The following is a 17,175-nucleotide window of genomic DNA, read 5'->3' on the forward strand; positions in this document are numbered from 1 at the left end:
ACGGGAAACAGCAAGCTACATGTGCACAAAAAGCAAAGAATAACTTAAATCAGGTCAGTTTACTTTCACTACAGCTGAATTACAGTAGGTAAGGCACAACTGCACGGAGGCAGATCGCGCTTTCAATAACTGCAATAGCAAAAGCTTTTTATCGCCTGTTATAATGCTTCAATTCTTCCAACCCCGCGTAAACCTGGAAACAAGGTAATCTGCGCGAGAAATAAAATACCAGGACACGGGCACATAAGTCAAATGAATGACACACACACAGACACTGGGAGAAATCAACTCTTTTATAAGTTCTGTGACCATTCGTTTTCTTTCAAGAGCCCAAGGAAAAGAAGAAAACGCAAATATGCGGACAATCTATCTTTATTTATGCAAAAACTGCAAGTAACTCCACCATCAGAGATGAAAGCCATAATTTGTTTGGTGTAGCACTTGTTTCAAAATAAAAAGGGTGACTCCCACCTGCAAAAAAAAAAAAAACAGGAGAAAAGGAAATTGTTATATAAGTTCGTACCTAGCAGAGGACGGTGTGAACAGGCGAAAACTCGATAACATCGTACGGCTACAAAGGGGCGAAGACGCTACAATTAACCAGGCTGAAGCGACGCGCGGGAGAACGACCACTTTGAAGGCGCGCGTTGAAACAGTCAAGGCAAAGTAACATCTTGGCACTAGAAAGACGCCCCACTTATGTCCCTAAAACAAGATTTTGAACACTCACTCACCATTCGAAACTATTCCAAAATAGCGCAAATAGCGCAAACTAGCTTTGCAGAGTCATAATCGTAGTACAGGCGCTCGAACGTAAACGTATAATGTATGCCTTGAAACAAGCGCCGTTAAGCGCGGCCAATAAAAGTCAGTACGTTCGAAAGTGAACGTAAATCGTAACCTACATTTATATTAGGACAGTGTAATCCTGCATGCCGCAAAAATTACGCAGTCACGTACTTCTGAAACATGTCGCGCATGTAGCCGGTGATGCAACAAAACACGCATTTTCCATCGCTTTCGAATATAATTGTGCACAGGTAAAGAAAATTAACTTACCTTCATCAAGGACAGAGGCCTGTAGTTTAAAGAATCCGCAAATCCAAGCAATGGTAAGCGCACATCAAGGTGATCGCTTTCGTCCCTCCATCTAAGCAGAAATGAAAATGCGACAGTCTCGCACCCAAACTGAGACGTCCATTTCTCCGCAGGAAACGTTCCGGGACTAGGCTTAACTCCAGTACGCGTATAACGGCCACCAACAGGCACTCCAGAGGAACGTAGTCCTTGCATGCAGGTACACGAGTGCTGAACATGCCGCGAAGTAGCTTCTTCACAGCTGCGTTCATAATTTCCGTGAATCACGGCACTCAGAGAGCACGAACCGTAGCGAGAGGAGACTAGCGCGGCGAGCGCGACAGCACGTTCGAATTCCGCGTACTCAACTGACGTCACACAACGACGCGGATGGATACACCGGATAGAGCACCAGCGCTACGAAGCCCATCACGAAGTTAGGCGGTAATTGCTATTATTAAAAAAGTTACGTAAAGCTTGCTGGTTAACGACCTTCGCACTCTGCATGTTTGTTGACGCAATGCAACACAACAAATTTATTATTCTTTTGGCGTTATTTTCTTAGTCGCAATAAGACATGGCACGCAAGCTCGAGTTCAAGCGTTCAAGTTTCAACGTGTTTTGCATGGAGCGAAGGCGTGCGTTTGCGACAGCAGGGATAGTAATAAAGTAAAATGAAAAGGAATGATAGTTCGCTGGTACATCACGTTTCTCTGGTAGATGTATGCGGTGAGCTTTGAGAGAATGGTTTAGTCGACACCGCGTACCGGCAGGCGCTGTATTACGTGCCGAGGCCCCCACCATCCATAGGTAGATACTTTTACGTCATGCCCGCGATAGCGTTAAAGAGCTCGTTTCGCAGAAATTCCGGTGTCGGCGTCGGCTTCTTTGGTTGCGAGCGAAAAAGCAGCGTTGGCCGTGGGCGAAAATTTGAGGTAGATGCAAATAAAGATATCAGCCATGGGGCACCGTACTTTGGCTTTCCTTGCGGCACGGTTTGGGTCTCTACCGAGAAGCGAAGGCAGGCTAGCGATCGGCAAGGCGATGCTCACCCGTATACATTGGACACACAAAATATTGTTGTAATAAATGTGCTGTTGAAGAGGGCGCAAACCTTTACCTTTACAATACGTATTTCGTGTGTGTGTGCGCGTGCGTGCGTGCGGATATCGCTATCGCGTTCAAGTTTAGCGGTTTATCAATTTTTGTTACTGGCTTGCCTCCACGGCGGTACATAAATGGTGCCTATCCTTAAACACTGCTTATGACCGTTCAATCCTCAAACGAATCTGCCTTTGGGGCCGCCGCGGTGGTACAGTGGTTACGGTGCTCGGCTGCTGACCCGAAGATCGCGGATTCAATCCCGGCCGCGGCGGTCGCATTTTTAATGGAGGCGAAAGTGCTAAAGGTCCATTTACTTCAATTTAGGTGCACGTTAAAAAGCCCCAGGTGTGTCATATTTCCGGATATGAGCCCTCCACAACGGAGTGACTTACAATCATATTGGGGTTTTGGCGCATAAAACCGCAATAATTCATTAATTAAGCTTTCTTTGTGTATTCAGCTGCAATACAGTTTCTGCGCACTGTATACCGTGTCCTAGGAGGGTACAGTTACCTGCGTTGCTTCGGGTACTAAAGCAAGAAGTCAGCAATGCTTTGTTGCCGCATGAAGGGTTATGTAGTGGGTCATTCGGTTAGAGCTAATTAAAACGGACAGGCTTGAGAAATCACGTTGCCGAAGGTAGCTAGTAATATAATCCTACGTCGGGACCCCCAGGCCAAACTTGAGGGCCCGATCGAGGGCACGTACTCTGGATGGCCAGGGTTTGGTCTTGAGTTCGGGGCTTCGCAAGCCTCATGTGCTTCTGAATATCAGTTACCATTGCTACATCTCTGCATTACTGTACAAGGTTGCTTAAAATGTGGAGTCGTATTTAAAAATAAAATTGTATTTTTTGTAATTTATTACATTACTTGCAGCAGCAAGTTCTGCATATGCATAAAAAATTAGCTGACGCACTACATTAGCTGACACATAGAGAGCGTCCGTGATGCAAGTAGTGCTGTAGTGTTGATTGTGTGCAAGAGTATTTGTTGCTTGCCGGAAATTAAATGTCATATATGCCGGCGACCAAAAAAAAAAAAGGCAAATAAACCTACTATATGCGCATGTGTGTCTAGGTTTCTTAATAAGATGGCAAGAGTGCTCGTGATCTTATCTGTAATAAGTTTCACGCCCACCTTCATACGTCCGCGGCCGGTCCTAAACTCAACCACCGTGCAGCATAAAATCAACAAAACATCAATATATTTTTCAACATGTACTTTTGATTGGAAAGAATCAATGACAATTTCGTTGTCTAGTCATTGAGAAGATTCAACGACATTTGACATTTAGTTGAAAAGTCATTGATTCAATCATTCATCAATCATTTGTCAACAGTTACTCAATAGTCATTTTTATAAGGGTAAGGAACTTCGCTCCTAAATAAAGAGAAAGATACACGCCCGATGTACCCAGCTTCCGCGTGGCTACTTATGGTGCTAGACGCCTTCTTTTGGTTCTGCCCAGGGAAGTGTGCGATCAAGACGAAAATTCCAAGGCCAGATTCGGGCAAGATGTACAAGAACGCTACGATAGTTGTGCGGCCGAGAAGTTTACGGGACGGTTATTTTATGTTTACCGTATCAAACGAATCAAATCGGACAAGTGAATCGAATCGAATCGTAAATATCGATTGAACGAATCGACACATATAGCGAGAAAATTTATTATTCTGAACTTATCTCACATTAGCTCGCAGATAAGTTGCTCAGCAGCAAGAAAGAGGGAATAAACGAACATTAAATTGCGCTTTATAAATAACACTCTATCACATCATATATAGTATGCAGTGGCGTTGCCCTGGTGCCAGGCAGCCCAGTGCAATGTGCAAACAAGGTTGCTCGGCGGCCCAGCACACGGCTCAGCCGTTGGCACTCGCTGCGACTCTGTCTGCCAAGCGTCGGTTCTCCCAGATCCCAACACAAAAATACACGTGCTATGATATATGAAAAGTGTTCCATGTGGCAGCAAGAAAATATGAGAGTGGGCATATTCAATGCATAATACCAATATGCAAGGATCTTTGACGAAAACGCAGTCTCCGGTGACACTAGGATTTCAACAGTACCTATACCGCTCAGCAACTAGGCACCGCATCAAAGCCGGTACAACGATACGCACTATGGATCCACACGTCGTATGGTGATTCGGCAGAGCTTGAAATACTAGACGGCTGGTGCAACGGAGGTCTGGGGAGAGGGGCCCTTACGTTTTTCTTTAGATCCGCTTAGGGATAGTTCTATAAATGTTCGTGTACTTTTTTTTTCATCCTATAACCTTCAAATTTAAGTGATAAGACATACGTGACGATTTGACAGATTTGTGAAAACAAAGAGACAGGCTCTTGGTGTCGAAACTACGCGGAGCTGTTGCGCAAGGCTGTGAATGGACGTGGGGACAAAGGGATACGTGCACTCTCACGACGGTGCTCGTAATGGTTGACACCGGCTGTAGCTTTAACTCCAGTACCACATTATTATTTCGAACTACAGCACATAATTCTCAATCGGTTTGTTGGTGAGACAACACTTAAATGCCTAAACAGAGTCTGCTAGGGAACAGTGGTGCTATCTTAAGGTAGTTAAATTACAACTATGGCGCCTCTCTAAATGGCTAAAATGGAGGCATTTTAAACAATTTAGAGAAACCGTAGAAGCGCGCTGGGCCAATTAGAGCTAACAACATGGTAAGTTCGACAACACAGAGGAATTTGACAATATATAGAATAGGGTGTATGCACGACAGGCATCGACAGCGACATGCAGGCAAGTCTCGCTGTGCACTCTGGGTAATCCGCCATATTGAAGCAATAACAAGCAGACCAAAGCAGGCAACGTTTGTGGACTGGTCGTCGATGTGTGGTCGCAGTCGGTCTCCGGGCGTGCGGTTTGGCATCTCTGTGCAAGAATGCAACATTGTTTTGCGGCAAAATGACGCATGATCAAACGGATTATGCAGCGACGCTGTGCGTCAAAGACCAGGCGCGCTACAGTGAGAAAGTTGCCCTGTGTGGTGTGGACCCCTTTGAGCTTCGGGAAAGCGACTGAGTAAGAGACGTCAACTTGTGGCCGCGAATCGACGCCGCAGACATAAGCGAGTTCCTTGTTTTGAGGACCAGCTTCCTTACCCGCCAGCAACTAAAGGCTTAAAAAGGATTAGAAGGCCACAATATTGTGACCAGCGGTTGGATGCTCGAGCCATCGGTCCATCGGTTAAGGAAGTTTCCTCAGACTCCGTGATTCTCAAAACAAAGGTACGTTAAAGTGTTTTATTCTTCTAGCAGAATACAATGTTATCTTTATGCCCATGTCAACCACTCGCAGAGCCTCAACAAGCCACCTGTGGATTCATAGGCCCTGTGCAAGTGCGACGGTGAAGTCGTTGCCGCGGACTGTACGTGCATGGCCGGGAACGGCGAGGCGTGCTCCCATGTCGCGGCACTGCTTTTTAGGGGCGAAGCTCCTTATAGCGGCACCCGTTCGTCCCTCGTAGCGTAGTATGTAACGAGTCTTACGCTTTGACCTGCAAGGTGGTGCCGGTGGGAGATTTTTCCTGTGCGTTGTTGAACAATAAAAAATTCGCTGCTTTAGCTAAAAGCCGACTTCTTCTGTCTCTCATTCCCATTAGCAGCCATTCTTTACCTCCAAGGTAGTGCCTGGTGAGATTTCTCCTGTGCGTGATTAAACAATAAAAATTTTGTTCAAAACGCCGTTGATTGATGAAATAAACCAACAAAAGACGCCAGATGTTTTGTAAAAGCAAAACGAAAGAACGCCAGATGTTTCTAAAGCAAAACGAAAAGACGCCAGCTGCTTAACGAAAGACGCCAGATGTTTTCTAAGCAATGGTTTTCTAAACAATGAAAATTCACAGCGTACATGTAAAATTAAAGTGCGCTGCAAGTCGTCATAACTCATCGAACCTTTAGTATAAACGCGCCCGATCTCACGTCGGTGATGATGTACTGGGCAGAATTCACGGAAGATTCACGGTTTACCGATGAACCTCCGCAGCTTCGCCCACTCATCATCATTCACTCCGTGGATATGCTGTGATTTTTTTTTTACGTAGAGTACGGCGTGCGCGTGCGGCAGGAGCGTTCGTGCACGGACAGCGCCAACTCGTGCCTGCCGACGCACATCAGGAAATTGGATGTGAGGCATATCGCTAAAATGGATTTCGCGTTGTCGATGAAAAAACGACGATTAGGTGCCGATGCCAGTGCAGCTCGTGAGCCGAAAAGCCCTTGCAGAGCCAGCAGCACCCACTGGAGACTGTGGCCCTGCGAAACAGAGTACACCAACGCTCTGCTCAAAGCAATGCCTGCACCCACGGTGCACAATGACAGGAACGGGCAGCGCTTTACAATAGGTAACGTAGGTGCGAGACTTGCATACCTGATAAAAAGTGTCGGCAACACACTTTGTACTTCTGGGTATTATCGGCGACACCGTTCCTGTTGAGGCGGGCGATCCACTCGCGCTGCCGGCGTTGCGACAGCTGCCTCGTCTTGCCGCATTCATGAACCCGCACCTTTGGAATCTTGAAAAACCGAAAGTTGCTGAGGTTCTGACTGTTCTGCTTAGCCTTCTCTTTCTCGGCTTTGGTGCACGTACGGCTTTTGCAGCCTACAACGGCGCAGTAAACCATGACAGCTATCGACTGGTCATACACGCTGCTTTGCTCGTCTGCTTGTTATTGCTTCAAAATGGCGGATTACCCAGAGTGCACAGCGAGACTTGCCTGTATGTCGCTGTCGATGCCGGTCGTGCATACACCCTATAGTAGCCGGGCTTCGCCATCTGTGTTTACCTCAGCATGTTCCTTTGAAGCGCTCCAGTGTTTAGGTTCACCACACGACAGAGTGAATGATATGGTTTTTCCGCGTGGACACTGGACATTACGTTACTGGACAAACGTTACAGATTTCGCATGTGATTGCTAATGAGTGGCACTCACATATGGGCGTGGTGTGGTGATATGGGGGCGCAGCACAGCACCGTACGCGGGATAGCTCATAGGCCACCGGCATGGGCATTGTTACAGAGCATTTTTGCAGCGCGGGCGGACTACCAAGGCGCTTGGTAGTCTGCTCGCGCTTCCGTTTAAAAAATTCATCGCGTTTTAAGGCATGGTAAGAGACGCCTGAGACGCCTCATCAAACGCGAAATTTGGCCGTCGGCGTCGGTATCAGCGGCTTCAACATGAGTGATGCAAAAATCATCACGCGATAACACATCATGACGTCAGATAAAGTGACGTCACATGTTGATGTCATCACATAAGCATCGCTTGGTCAAAGGTGGGCTGATCAAGGAGGCAGTGCAAAACCAGGTGAGTCGCAGAACGCTTGTTATGCATCTGGTCCTGGAGGCGTGCAAAACCACGTTAGTTGCAGAGAGCTATCGGAGGGGTGGGGAGGATGAATACATCAACTGAGAATAAAAAGAAGATGGCTTTTGCTTTCGAGTCGTCTTGGGCGAATGCATAAGCATCCCTGTGAGTTTTCAACATAACCTGAAAGAAGGAGATAGGGCAGGTCAGTTGCCTGCATATCTCGCAAGGCTAGATACGCCTGCAACCTACAGCATCCTCCTCCTTCAGCATATTTAAAACAGTTTTAGGGGCGAAGCTCCTTTTAGTCTAACCTTGTCACGTCTCCGTTGTCCGGCGTAATCACCTTTACAAACTGCCCACTACTTCGTCTTTGCAAACATCCCACTACGACCCATCACCGATCCATCACTTCACCGACCATAAAGCCGTTATAATGAAGGGGGAACGGAAGCCACGTCTATTTACCTCAGTGTTTACTTCGGTGTTTACGAAGATGTCCCCGTCGTCGTCTTCGTCTTCGCTCTGCGAGAGATCGTCGGTGGACCAGCCGTCCTCGTGATCAGACAGTTCGCCGTTGGCGCCGTAGCTGCGCAGTGCCGGAAAGGTGGCTCGGCGGCCTAGCACACGGCTCGCCCGTTGGCACTCGCTGCGACTGTGGTTGTTGTTGTCCGCCACGCGCCGGCTCTCCCAGCTCATGCCACTGATGGTGTGTCGCACGCGGCTGCTGCGATGCAAAGACGAAAGCCGTAAGCCTCCTCGTATCCGCAGTCACGCTGGCCGTATTCAACAACTCTTACATCTACAGTAACCTTTAGCTCAACAAGACGACACAGGAGAGACTACAGGACACAGTGTTGTGTCCTATCGTCTGTCTTGTGTCGTCTAGTCGGTGTAGTCGCGCTAAATGTTGCAATAAATAAGTACCAACAAGCCCATCCACCTATTGCGACAGCAATTGTATGGACACTCTCGGTGGGTTTTGGCGTCGCTGTCGCCGTCATGCTACCCATGAAGTCCAAAGCGATAACATCGCCCCGCGTATCGTATGTTCTACGCGCGAGTAAAAGCATGCAAGCGCTGGGGACGAACGCGGATGAAGCAGAGTTGAAACGAGCCGGCCATCTCCGTCGCACGAAAGGTACGTGCGGCAACACCGACCCGCGTGCGAGGCCTGCAGTCGATGACCCCTCAAGCCCCGGCTGTCTCTCGTCAGGCGAAGGAGCGTTGGTGGGAGGAAAGGGGGCGGAGGGAGCTGCGTCGCTCGAGCAGCAAGTGCGAAGTTTGCTCATAAGGGCGTGGTCTCGAGCGCTGGCGCCCGCGCTGTCTCGACAGACATCAGGAGACGGCTTGTAAACTTGCTGTGCTGTCAACGCTTCGCGTTTAGAGGACTGACAGCACGAGAACGTCTTCGGTCACTGAAGCGGCCGTATTCCCTTAAATCAGCGCTTTGTTGAGTTACGCGAGATCTGATCCAAAAGAGTTAGCTGCTAGCTTTACTTCGTATAACATTTGAGATTGTTGCAATCGCACTGATTGCCTCGCCCTTGCGGCGAAACTGTGATTTTTTGTGCGGAACTGCTGCATCTCTCAGGCCGTAGAGAATGGCGTTGTAATTTAATGACATTTAATGCGGTGGTGGCAAACTACGACTGATTAGTCGTATGCAGACGTTCCCAGAACTACCACGTGGCTTGCGGAAAACTTCCTGATCAACACTCGGATCTTGTGCACGTTGTTTCGCATTGATTTATGTTTAACCACTATTTTTATCCAGCCTCAGGCGTCAGCTACTCCCGAAAACGTTTTTTTTTTAATTATTGACATGATATAATGAGATGTCGGCGCACAAATAAGGCGCCGGCTACTCCTCAGCTCTGGAAGGGAGCCAACATACAGCATACAGGGTTATTATTGGCTACCCTCGCGACCACAAGTACAGAGATATCAACAGCGCCCGTGTGTGGTGCGGCTGTCCAATAAACTGTACATTTTTCTATGACCATATGAAACAAGCCTGTCCAACACGTGCTAGACTACTGTGTCCAGCACAATTTCAAGTATCTTGCTGTAGATCTTATTTATTGTATTTTACGAGACAAGTTGATTAGCAGTTAGTAGCATCCACTGCAGTGAACAAGATGCTTTCGAAAATTACTCGAGTGTCAACTTTCTTTGAGGAAACACGAAGAAAACACAAGCGATTATGTTTGTGGTCACAGAGCAATCGAGTAAATATGTAGTAAATGTGATATTTACCTCGGAGACTGTGGCTTAACCCCATTCAGCTGCTCGTACTTCTCGTAGTGCTGGCGCTTGCTCTCATCTGCGTAAATTTAAAAGCATACGAGTCAAGGAGTGTCGCGCGCCCCCAACTAAGACGATCAATCACCTTTCAAGAGTTCAAACTGCTGCAGCAGAACTTGCTTGATATTCTTCACCCACAAATCTTTGCACTCGGTAGAAGGCGCTGAAGTTTTAGAAGAGGAAAAGCACATTAACACAAAGCAGGTTCATCTCAAACCGAGCTGAAACATGGAAGAAACTTTCGTGGGAATGAAAACAACGCCGATCACAAGAAAGTACAACCTAACTTAACGTAGCGACGTTTTAGATGGTAAGTAAGTAAACGGAAACGGCGACGTAGTTTGATTAAAGTTAAACCATGTTTACCATAGACTGCGTACGCGCTACGTCGTATCTGAGTTCATGAATGAGCACGCGTATATCACGCCATGTCAGTGCTCATCGGAAGAAGCATTGCTGACGAGTACAGAAAAATAAAACTGACGTTCATCGAGAGATCGTACCTGAATTATGAACACCTGTGTCCTTCCGTGCAGCCACAATTCGAACTTTCTCTTATCTCCCCTGGACCCTTTGAAGTTCTCCGTCAGGCCTATCTGTGAAGTCTACAGAAAGGGAGCAGTGTTAAACATGACAGTCATGCTGTAAGCAGGAATATTCTCGAGGTGACAAAATGTTTTTATGTACGACACAACATTCGTAGTTGTTAGGGATGTTCGGCGTACCTAAAAAAAAATCGGTCAGATCAAACTCTTTGGCAAATGTTATGAATCGTTAAGTTACTGCAACTTTCAGTGGTGCAGAAACGTGACAAAGTGAAGTGCCATTGAAACGTGCATTTCAAAGTCTTTAGAGCATGGTGGTTTCAAGCATGGATGCTGAATACAGAAGATATTATTCATTAGACAACTGTCGGAAGAAGTCATAAATAATGACTACATATCTCTTCGCACTTTTCATGGCGTTGACGATTATACGTGCGATTGTTTTCCTTCTCGACAAAACTGACGCGACGAAATTCGACACCAACTGAGACACAATAACTTGAATTGTCAATGTACAGCTGCAATAAAAAGTTTAGAGACCACTAGGCATGAGAAACCTTTGAATTTCCCATCATTCTCCAGGCTATCACATCAGGTTCACGAGCCCTGGGCGGTCCACATGAAAGCATCCCGAGAAAATATACAGACATTCTTAACTACTACAAGCTGGGTAGAAGAACTTACCCACCCCCGCACCTTAAGCTCACAAGAGAAAAGAGAGTGCTCTTCCGGAGACTTGAGACTGGCAAGTTACCTCACGGTACCCCCTTTCACGCGATGTATCCCGAAAACTACCGAAACGACTGCTAATTTCGCTCTGCAACGAGCACACTTTACGATATGGTATACGGGAGTGTGGACGCGACCCAGGAATACCACCTATCACAGGACCAAACGTCGAGCGGTGGGAGGCCCAGCTGACAAGCTCAAGCCTAGCAGACCAGGGACGCCTGGTGAACAGGGCCAACCTGTCAGCTCAGGCCCACGGCATCCTGTACTAAGGACGCCGTCCACCTTGAACGACTCTGCTGTGGGCTCACTCCAATGAATAAAGTTTATTCCTCCTCCTCCTCCTCTAAGCAATTTGCGACTGTATTCAGTCGAACTGCACAGTACCTACATGTTGTTAGTGTGTTTTAGAACCAGCCGGAAATCAAAATTCAAGGCTGCCTGCCGAGGCAGCGGAAATATTCACCTTTTTCTGGCGTCGCATGGGCTCTAAACTTTGGACGCTGACTATGTATTGTAGACCACGCCACCAATGGCGCAGAGCTTGAACATCCAGTAAACAGCACGAGAATTCAGGGGCACGAAAAGCAGGCACACGGGACAAGCGCTGCTTATGGGATCAAACTGCCGTGAGCAACGAGTGAATGTCTGAACCTACCACGCTTATGGTTGTTATATGACATACAGCAAGCAATACTAACTAGGCCAAGAAGAAGTTCTCCTTGTGGTTGTGTTGGTTCAAAGTCACATACTTGATGGCCTTGCTAGAACTCAACGCATTCATGTCCTGTTTTGTTTGTAGTACTAGAAGCATTCTGATGCCACATTTGTAGCCGCAAAGAAGGCGCTGGTAGCTGTGATGCTTTAAGAAGGTCCTCAAATAAATAACATGAGGCTCCACTTATCTCGCAAAGTACCCCGATCGACGAAACGGCTTAACGGCGAAACGCTATCGAAGGGTCTATGAATTGAAAATTTCAGACGGAAATAAACGTATATTAACATAGTAGTATGTAGCGTCGCCTAAATTAATCGGTACATACAACAGCACGTATAATACTTTCCTCGCGCTTCCTTATCTTCTACGCCTAATATTCTAACGCTTCACCCCTTTCTTGAGAAACCTTGCACTGGATCAACCAATATCGGGGATAACTTTCGTTTTTTCCCGACATAACATTCTTCGTATGTTCAGCGATCCTGTCCACAAGCTTTATACCACGTGAAAATAAGGCTTCTGGGATGTACGCAACTGAATTCCTGACATACATTTTCTCCGGCTTAGCTTGACAGCGCACAATCAAAGTGACATTTCCGAGTGTCGTCAACCAAGGCCACAGTCCCTAAAAATGCAACCTATTGATATCCTCAAAGGTTTAATTATGGCAAACGTCAACGATGAGATTAAGTTTTTCGCGACCGAGCAACAATGCGATAAACAACGTGTAAGCTTGAGACCAGGTAAAAAGAAAAAATCACAGCCTATCCAAGGAGTGAATGATGATGAGTGGGCGAAGCTGCGGAGGTTCATCGGTAAACCGTGAATTTTCCGTGAATTCTGCCCAGTACATCATCACCGACGTGAGATCGGGCGCGTTTATACTAAAGGTTCGATGAGAGTTATGACGACTTGCAGCTCACTTTAATTTTACATGTACGCTGTGAATTTTCATTGTTTAGAAAACCATTGCTTTAGAAAACATCTGGCGTCTTTCGTTAAGCAGCTGGCGTCTTTTCGTTTTGCTTTAGAAACATCTGGCGTCTTTTCGTTTTGCTTTTAGAAAACATCTGGCGTCTTTCGTTGGTTTATTTCATCAATCAACCGCGTTTTGAACAAAATTTTTATTGTTTAATCACGCACAGGAGAAATCTCACCAGGCACTACCTTGGAGGTAAACAATGGCTGCAAATGGGAATGAGAGACAGAAGATGTCGGCTTTTAGCTAACACTTACACTTCTACTTCTACTAACGTTTCCTACTGGAACATGCCAATGGCTGCTAATGGGGAATGAGAGACAGAAGAATTCGGCTTTTAGTTAACGCGCACGCTGCGAATTTTTTATTGTTCAACAACGCACAGGAGAAATCTCCCACCGGCACCACCTTGGAGGTCAAGATCTGGTACTAGCGTTAAGACTGGTTACGCACTACGACGGGGACGAACGGGTGCCGCTTTAAGGAGCTTCGCCCCTAAAAGAATAAAAGAAACTGTGCTACGGGAGAGTCTTAAGCTGGGAAAGCACAACCGGAATTGCTTGTGGCTTACTGGAACAGGAGCTGTCCAGAGGGTTCACGATGGCGCCCTAAGGCTCGGCCTAACGGTGCCGACGTGGACGCGGCCCGCCTCGGTCTGAAAAGATCGGGCTTCAGGACTCTTAATAAAGTTTTGTGAATGAATGAACTGGAACAGGAATATCGGAGTTTACAACGTAAGAACAAACACAAGCTCCGCCTGCAAAAGCGCGGCGCGCTTGTCAATCACCTACGTTAGAGAGTCGTGCACGCTGGTTTCCTTTCGAACCATAAGTACTTTTGTTTTGTGCTAGTGTAAGTACCACGCATACCGAAAACTAAATGTTCGTCGTTCCTAGATAAAATATGACCTTTGGCTACGCAGTAATGTCAGATGAAATTTGCCAGGACGCTCATGTTTTCGACTTAAAACCCGCGACATCAACAGGTGCCTGTATGGGTACACCAACTATCTGAATCACGCGAGAAGTGTTTGACGCAACGAAATGAGCAAATGTGATTTGACATCTCTGCTGGCTGGCCACTGTGAGTGGGGCTTGTATTTATTCTTACGTTGTCCTCACTCATAGATCAATTGCGCACGCTTTAGCGTTCCACGTACTCTACTTCAGGACGATGGTAAGACGTCAAGCACACGTGTGCCTAGGAGACGAGTTCCCGTTATTGTCAATGGAGCCGACAAAGCTGGAGCCAAATGTCAACGTCAATAGTTCAACAAACAACACTAGCACAAGGTTTTTCTGCAACTTCTCTGAATCTACGTTTATGCAGTATGTAATATTCTCGTAGGAAGAAAGGGTAAGAATACTTTTCACGACGAGCACAGAAACTTTATTTCAGTATCGCTTCCTTCTCAAGAACTGACTCTTTTCTTCCAAATTATTTGCAAGCGTAACACTAAAACACTGAGTTGTCGCTTTCAATGCTTCGCTCAATGCGAAACTTGCGGTAATGTTCTCTCTACTGGCTAAACTTGTATACTCGCGGACAACTTTTCCTGGCAATGAAGCGAAGGCTACAGAGCCACAATGCACGTATCCTACCGCAAATGAATGTAGTCCCACAACTGCGTCCGTATTTTCTGCGTGAGATATATAAAATACTCCTTCATTTTCTACATGTAGCTTTTTGAGGCGAAACGCAGCGCACACAAGCGAGATATTTGCATTTCTTTTACTTTATACGTTGCCACTTTGCGTTTTGGCGTGCGTGAAAAAGTCGCGCCTTTTACCCGTACCTTAGACACTAAGCAGCGTTTGCGTCGAAATGCAACGCTAGCCATCATTTTCCACGGCGTTACGAGACGCGCGCCAAACCGGACTACTTCGCGTAGCAGTACATGTGCAGACGCTCCGCCCCCGTAGCTTTCCCTTCATTGCCAAAAAAGTTGTCCGCGAGTATAATAACGGAAAAAAAGGTCACGTTTTAAGTCGAAAGCCTTCAGTGGCCATGTTGGCACACCCCTTTTCGAGACTTTTGCGAGCCCTGTACACACACACAAAAAAAATATCTACTTCGAGAGAGCGATGACCTCACATCATGAAGTCATCATGACGTCACATATCGCTGAACTTTGATGCGGTCATCAATCGACATCGTCGATCGGTGAGAGTTGAATCGATCTCAGAGGCAGTGTCCCACCACGTGAGGTGCAGAAAGCTACAGTGGAAGGGGGAGGAACATTAGAATCGACTGAAAACGCCAAAGCAATTTAACGCGTGTCTCCCACGCTGCGGCTTGTTATGCAGGAAGTCTGGTCCCCGAATGTATAACTTCATGCACTAATAAGTGTGCGGTTGGCTTTCGCATTCAAATGTTACGAGGAGTGTAACATACCACCAATTTTATTTTCTTTTTCTTTTGAGCGGTCGTTAAAAATGTGACTGGGTAACTCAATTAGGTTGTCCTAGCAGGTTGTTTTAAGGCCAGGTATAGAGAGAAAAGCGCGAACCTTTAGTGCGTTCTTGAATGCATAGCTGGGGTTGTCGTCTCGGCCGTACTTCTTGGTGAACAGAACAAGGTGCTCGTAAAGGAAGATGTAGCGCTGGCTGGGCTTGAACCGCAGTTCCCTCATGCGCTCCTTTTTCTTCTTCTCCATCCACACGTTGAACATGCCTTGCAGAAGCAACTTTCCGTAGTCAGCGAGGCTTCCCTAAAGCACCGAATAAAAGAGAAACCTCGTCACAATACAGCTTAAATACTACACTGAAGTTCAACGACAAATCCGTTTCACGAAAAGAAATAAAGAAAAGAATGCTGCAAAAGGGGTCAGGGCCTATGACATGCTGCGTCATCACAGTTGATGGTATTCAAGCTCATCACAGTTGATGTTTCAGAAGGTAAAATACCTCATTTGCACTGGTGGTTTATTGTGAGAATGCTGTGACAGAGACTAGCGTAAGTTACTTCTGTAGAAGTTTGCACAGTGGAGGAAAAATCGTGCGCACATGTTCGTAGCTCGAAGCTGCGATATAAATAATACGGATTTCAATCTAATAAAGCTTTCTAGTCAACAAATTTTTTTTCCCGTGTTGGTATTTGAACCCGGAACCAACGCCACCTTTTAGGGGCGGTCGCACGCCAAGAGGCCAGCAGATTGCAACACGATTGTGAATTAAGCGAGAAATTGAAGCACATGGACTGAATATAGCAGGCCAATCAAGCGGAATACAGGCTTCCCCAGTTTAATTCATTCATTCATTCGTCAAATTAATTAAAAAATAATTGATCAATAATTAATTAATTAATAATTAATTAGTTTATGTGACACAGGTCATATGAACCACGCAAGCATACGGTTGCATGCAGGACTGCCCGACTTCGGTAGCTTTGCTACAATTTCAACGTTGCTGTGGAGCTTATCTCGGGCAAGTAGCTTCGCCACAGTAAGACCATAAGTGTGAGAAAGCACCCTTGCCGTTGCACATTCGCCGTCTGAATTTAGGAATCCTATTTCCGATGTCCACTTTACAGATTAGCCAGAAAGGAAGTGTGATATCTACGATGTGTATTTATTCGAACAGTATACATTGATATGTGACCATTTGATGATATAGCAGAACACTAAAAGCTGAGAAGCGTGTGGTGGTCGGGTCTGTGGCTTTACTCGAACAATGTCGTTAACTCCCTTTAGTCGACTAGAGATCGTGCACGCAATTCGACCGGGAGCCGTCTGATCATAACGTATTTAGCTGGCTCAGCCGCCCGCAAAAGCAGAACAAAAGGTCCTCCACGAGTAACTGCAACGGCTCTTGCACTGTTCAGTGACTATACTGAAAAGAAAAAAAAAAGAAAGAAAACACAGGAAACGCCAACAAAAAAGTAAATCGTTTAGAAATGGTTTAAACCATTTCATCTTTGCACGGTGTTTCTTCTGTTGCCCTTTTTCATTATGCCTCCTCCCTACCGGACGAATTATGGTTGAAACATCGATTTCTTTAAGGGCTCTAGTGTTGCACACATAGCCGATGGCCTACAGACATTTAAAAAAAAGAAAAAAAAGTATCTTTATTCACTATCATACCGTTCTGTACCCGTTTGTAATGGATTACCAATAAATTCGAAGTTATATAAAGTTTTAGTGAAATGCACTGGAGTTTTCAGCGAATAAGGACGGAGTGGTAGGGTGCTACTGTCTGCGCTTTCGAGCAAGTTATTGCCGTTAGATAGCATTATCTCGTAATTCAGTATAGGGTCAGTGGAGTTGCATATTTTCAATAAAAGAGTAACTCAGTTGATCCCTCAGAGCACTTGCAAAAATTCGTATGGGCTGCTGCAACTACTAGAAAAGAAGAACACATGCGAACGATCGCCGACGAACG

General features: G+C 46.2%; 2 protein-coding genes across 2 annotated transcripts in view; both read right to left on the reverse strand.

Annotated features, from left to right (window-relative positions):
* LOC119387864 (guanine nucleotide exchange factor DBS) overlaps positions 1-17,175 on the reverse strand; it is a 228,448-nt gene that overhangs the window by 8,784 nt on the left and 202,489 nt on the right. The window contains exons 18-22 of the mRNA XM_049413720.1: positions 15,306-15,506; positions 10,328-10,430; positions 9,911-9,988; positions 9,778-9,844; positions 7,987-8,245 (exon numbers count right to left, since the gene is read on the reverse strand). Of these exons, the coding sequence (XP_049269677.1) occupies positions 7,987-8,245; positions 9,778-9,844; positions 9,911-9,988; positions 10,328-10,430; positions 15,306-15,506 (708 nt within the window). The remainder of the gene's footprint in view (positions 1-7,986; positions 8,246-9,777; positions 9,845-9,910; positions 9,989-10,327; positions 10,431-15,305; positions 15,507-17,175) is intronic.
* Positions 6,264-6,871, reverse strand: LOC119387865 (uncharacterized). Its single transcript, XM_037655419.2, has 2 exons — positions 6,582-6,871; positions 6,264-6,466 (listed from the first exon to the last, which is right to left on the reverse strand). The coding sequence occupies exons 1-2, from the start codon at positions 6,832-6,834 to the stop codon at positions 6,390-6,392; spliced, it is 330 nt and encodes a 109-aa protein (XP_037511347.1). The 5' UTR covers positions 6,835-6,871; the 3' UTR covers positions 6,264-6,389.

Source organism: Rhipicephalus sanguineus, chromosome 3, assembly GCF_013339695.2.
Source record: "Rhipicephalus sanguineus isolate Rsan-2018 chromosome 3, BIME_Rsan_1.4, whole genome shotgun sequence".
NCBI lineage: Eukaryota > Metazoa > Arthropoda > Arachnida > Ixodida > Ixodidae > Rhipicephalus > Rhipicephalus sanguineus.

What these genes read in the sequence shown, in the direction of transcription:
- LOC119387865 (XM_037655419.2), bottom strand. Translation starts at nt 6,834, where the DNA reads ATGGTTTACTGCGCCGTTGTAGGCTGCAAAAGCCGTACGTGCACCAAA. An exon ending in TTGCCGACACTTTTTATCAG is followed by an intron (nt 6,467 to 6,581) that starts GTATGCAAGTCT and finishes TCTGTTTCGCAG; the next exon opens with GGCCACAGTCTCCAGTGGGT.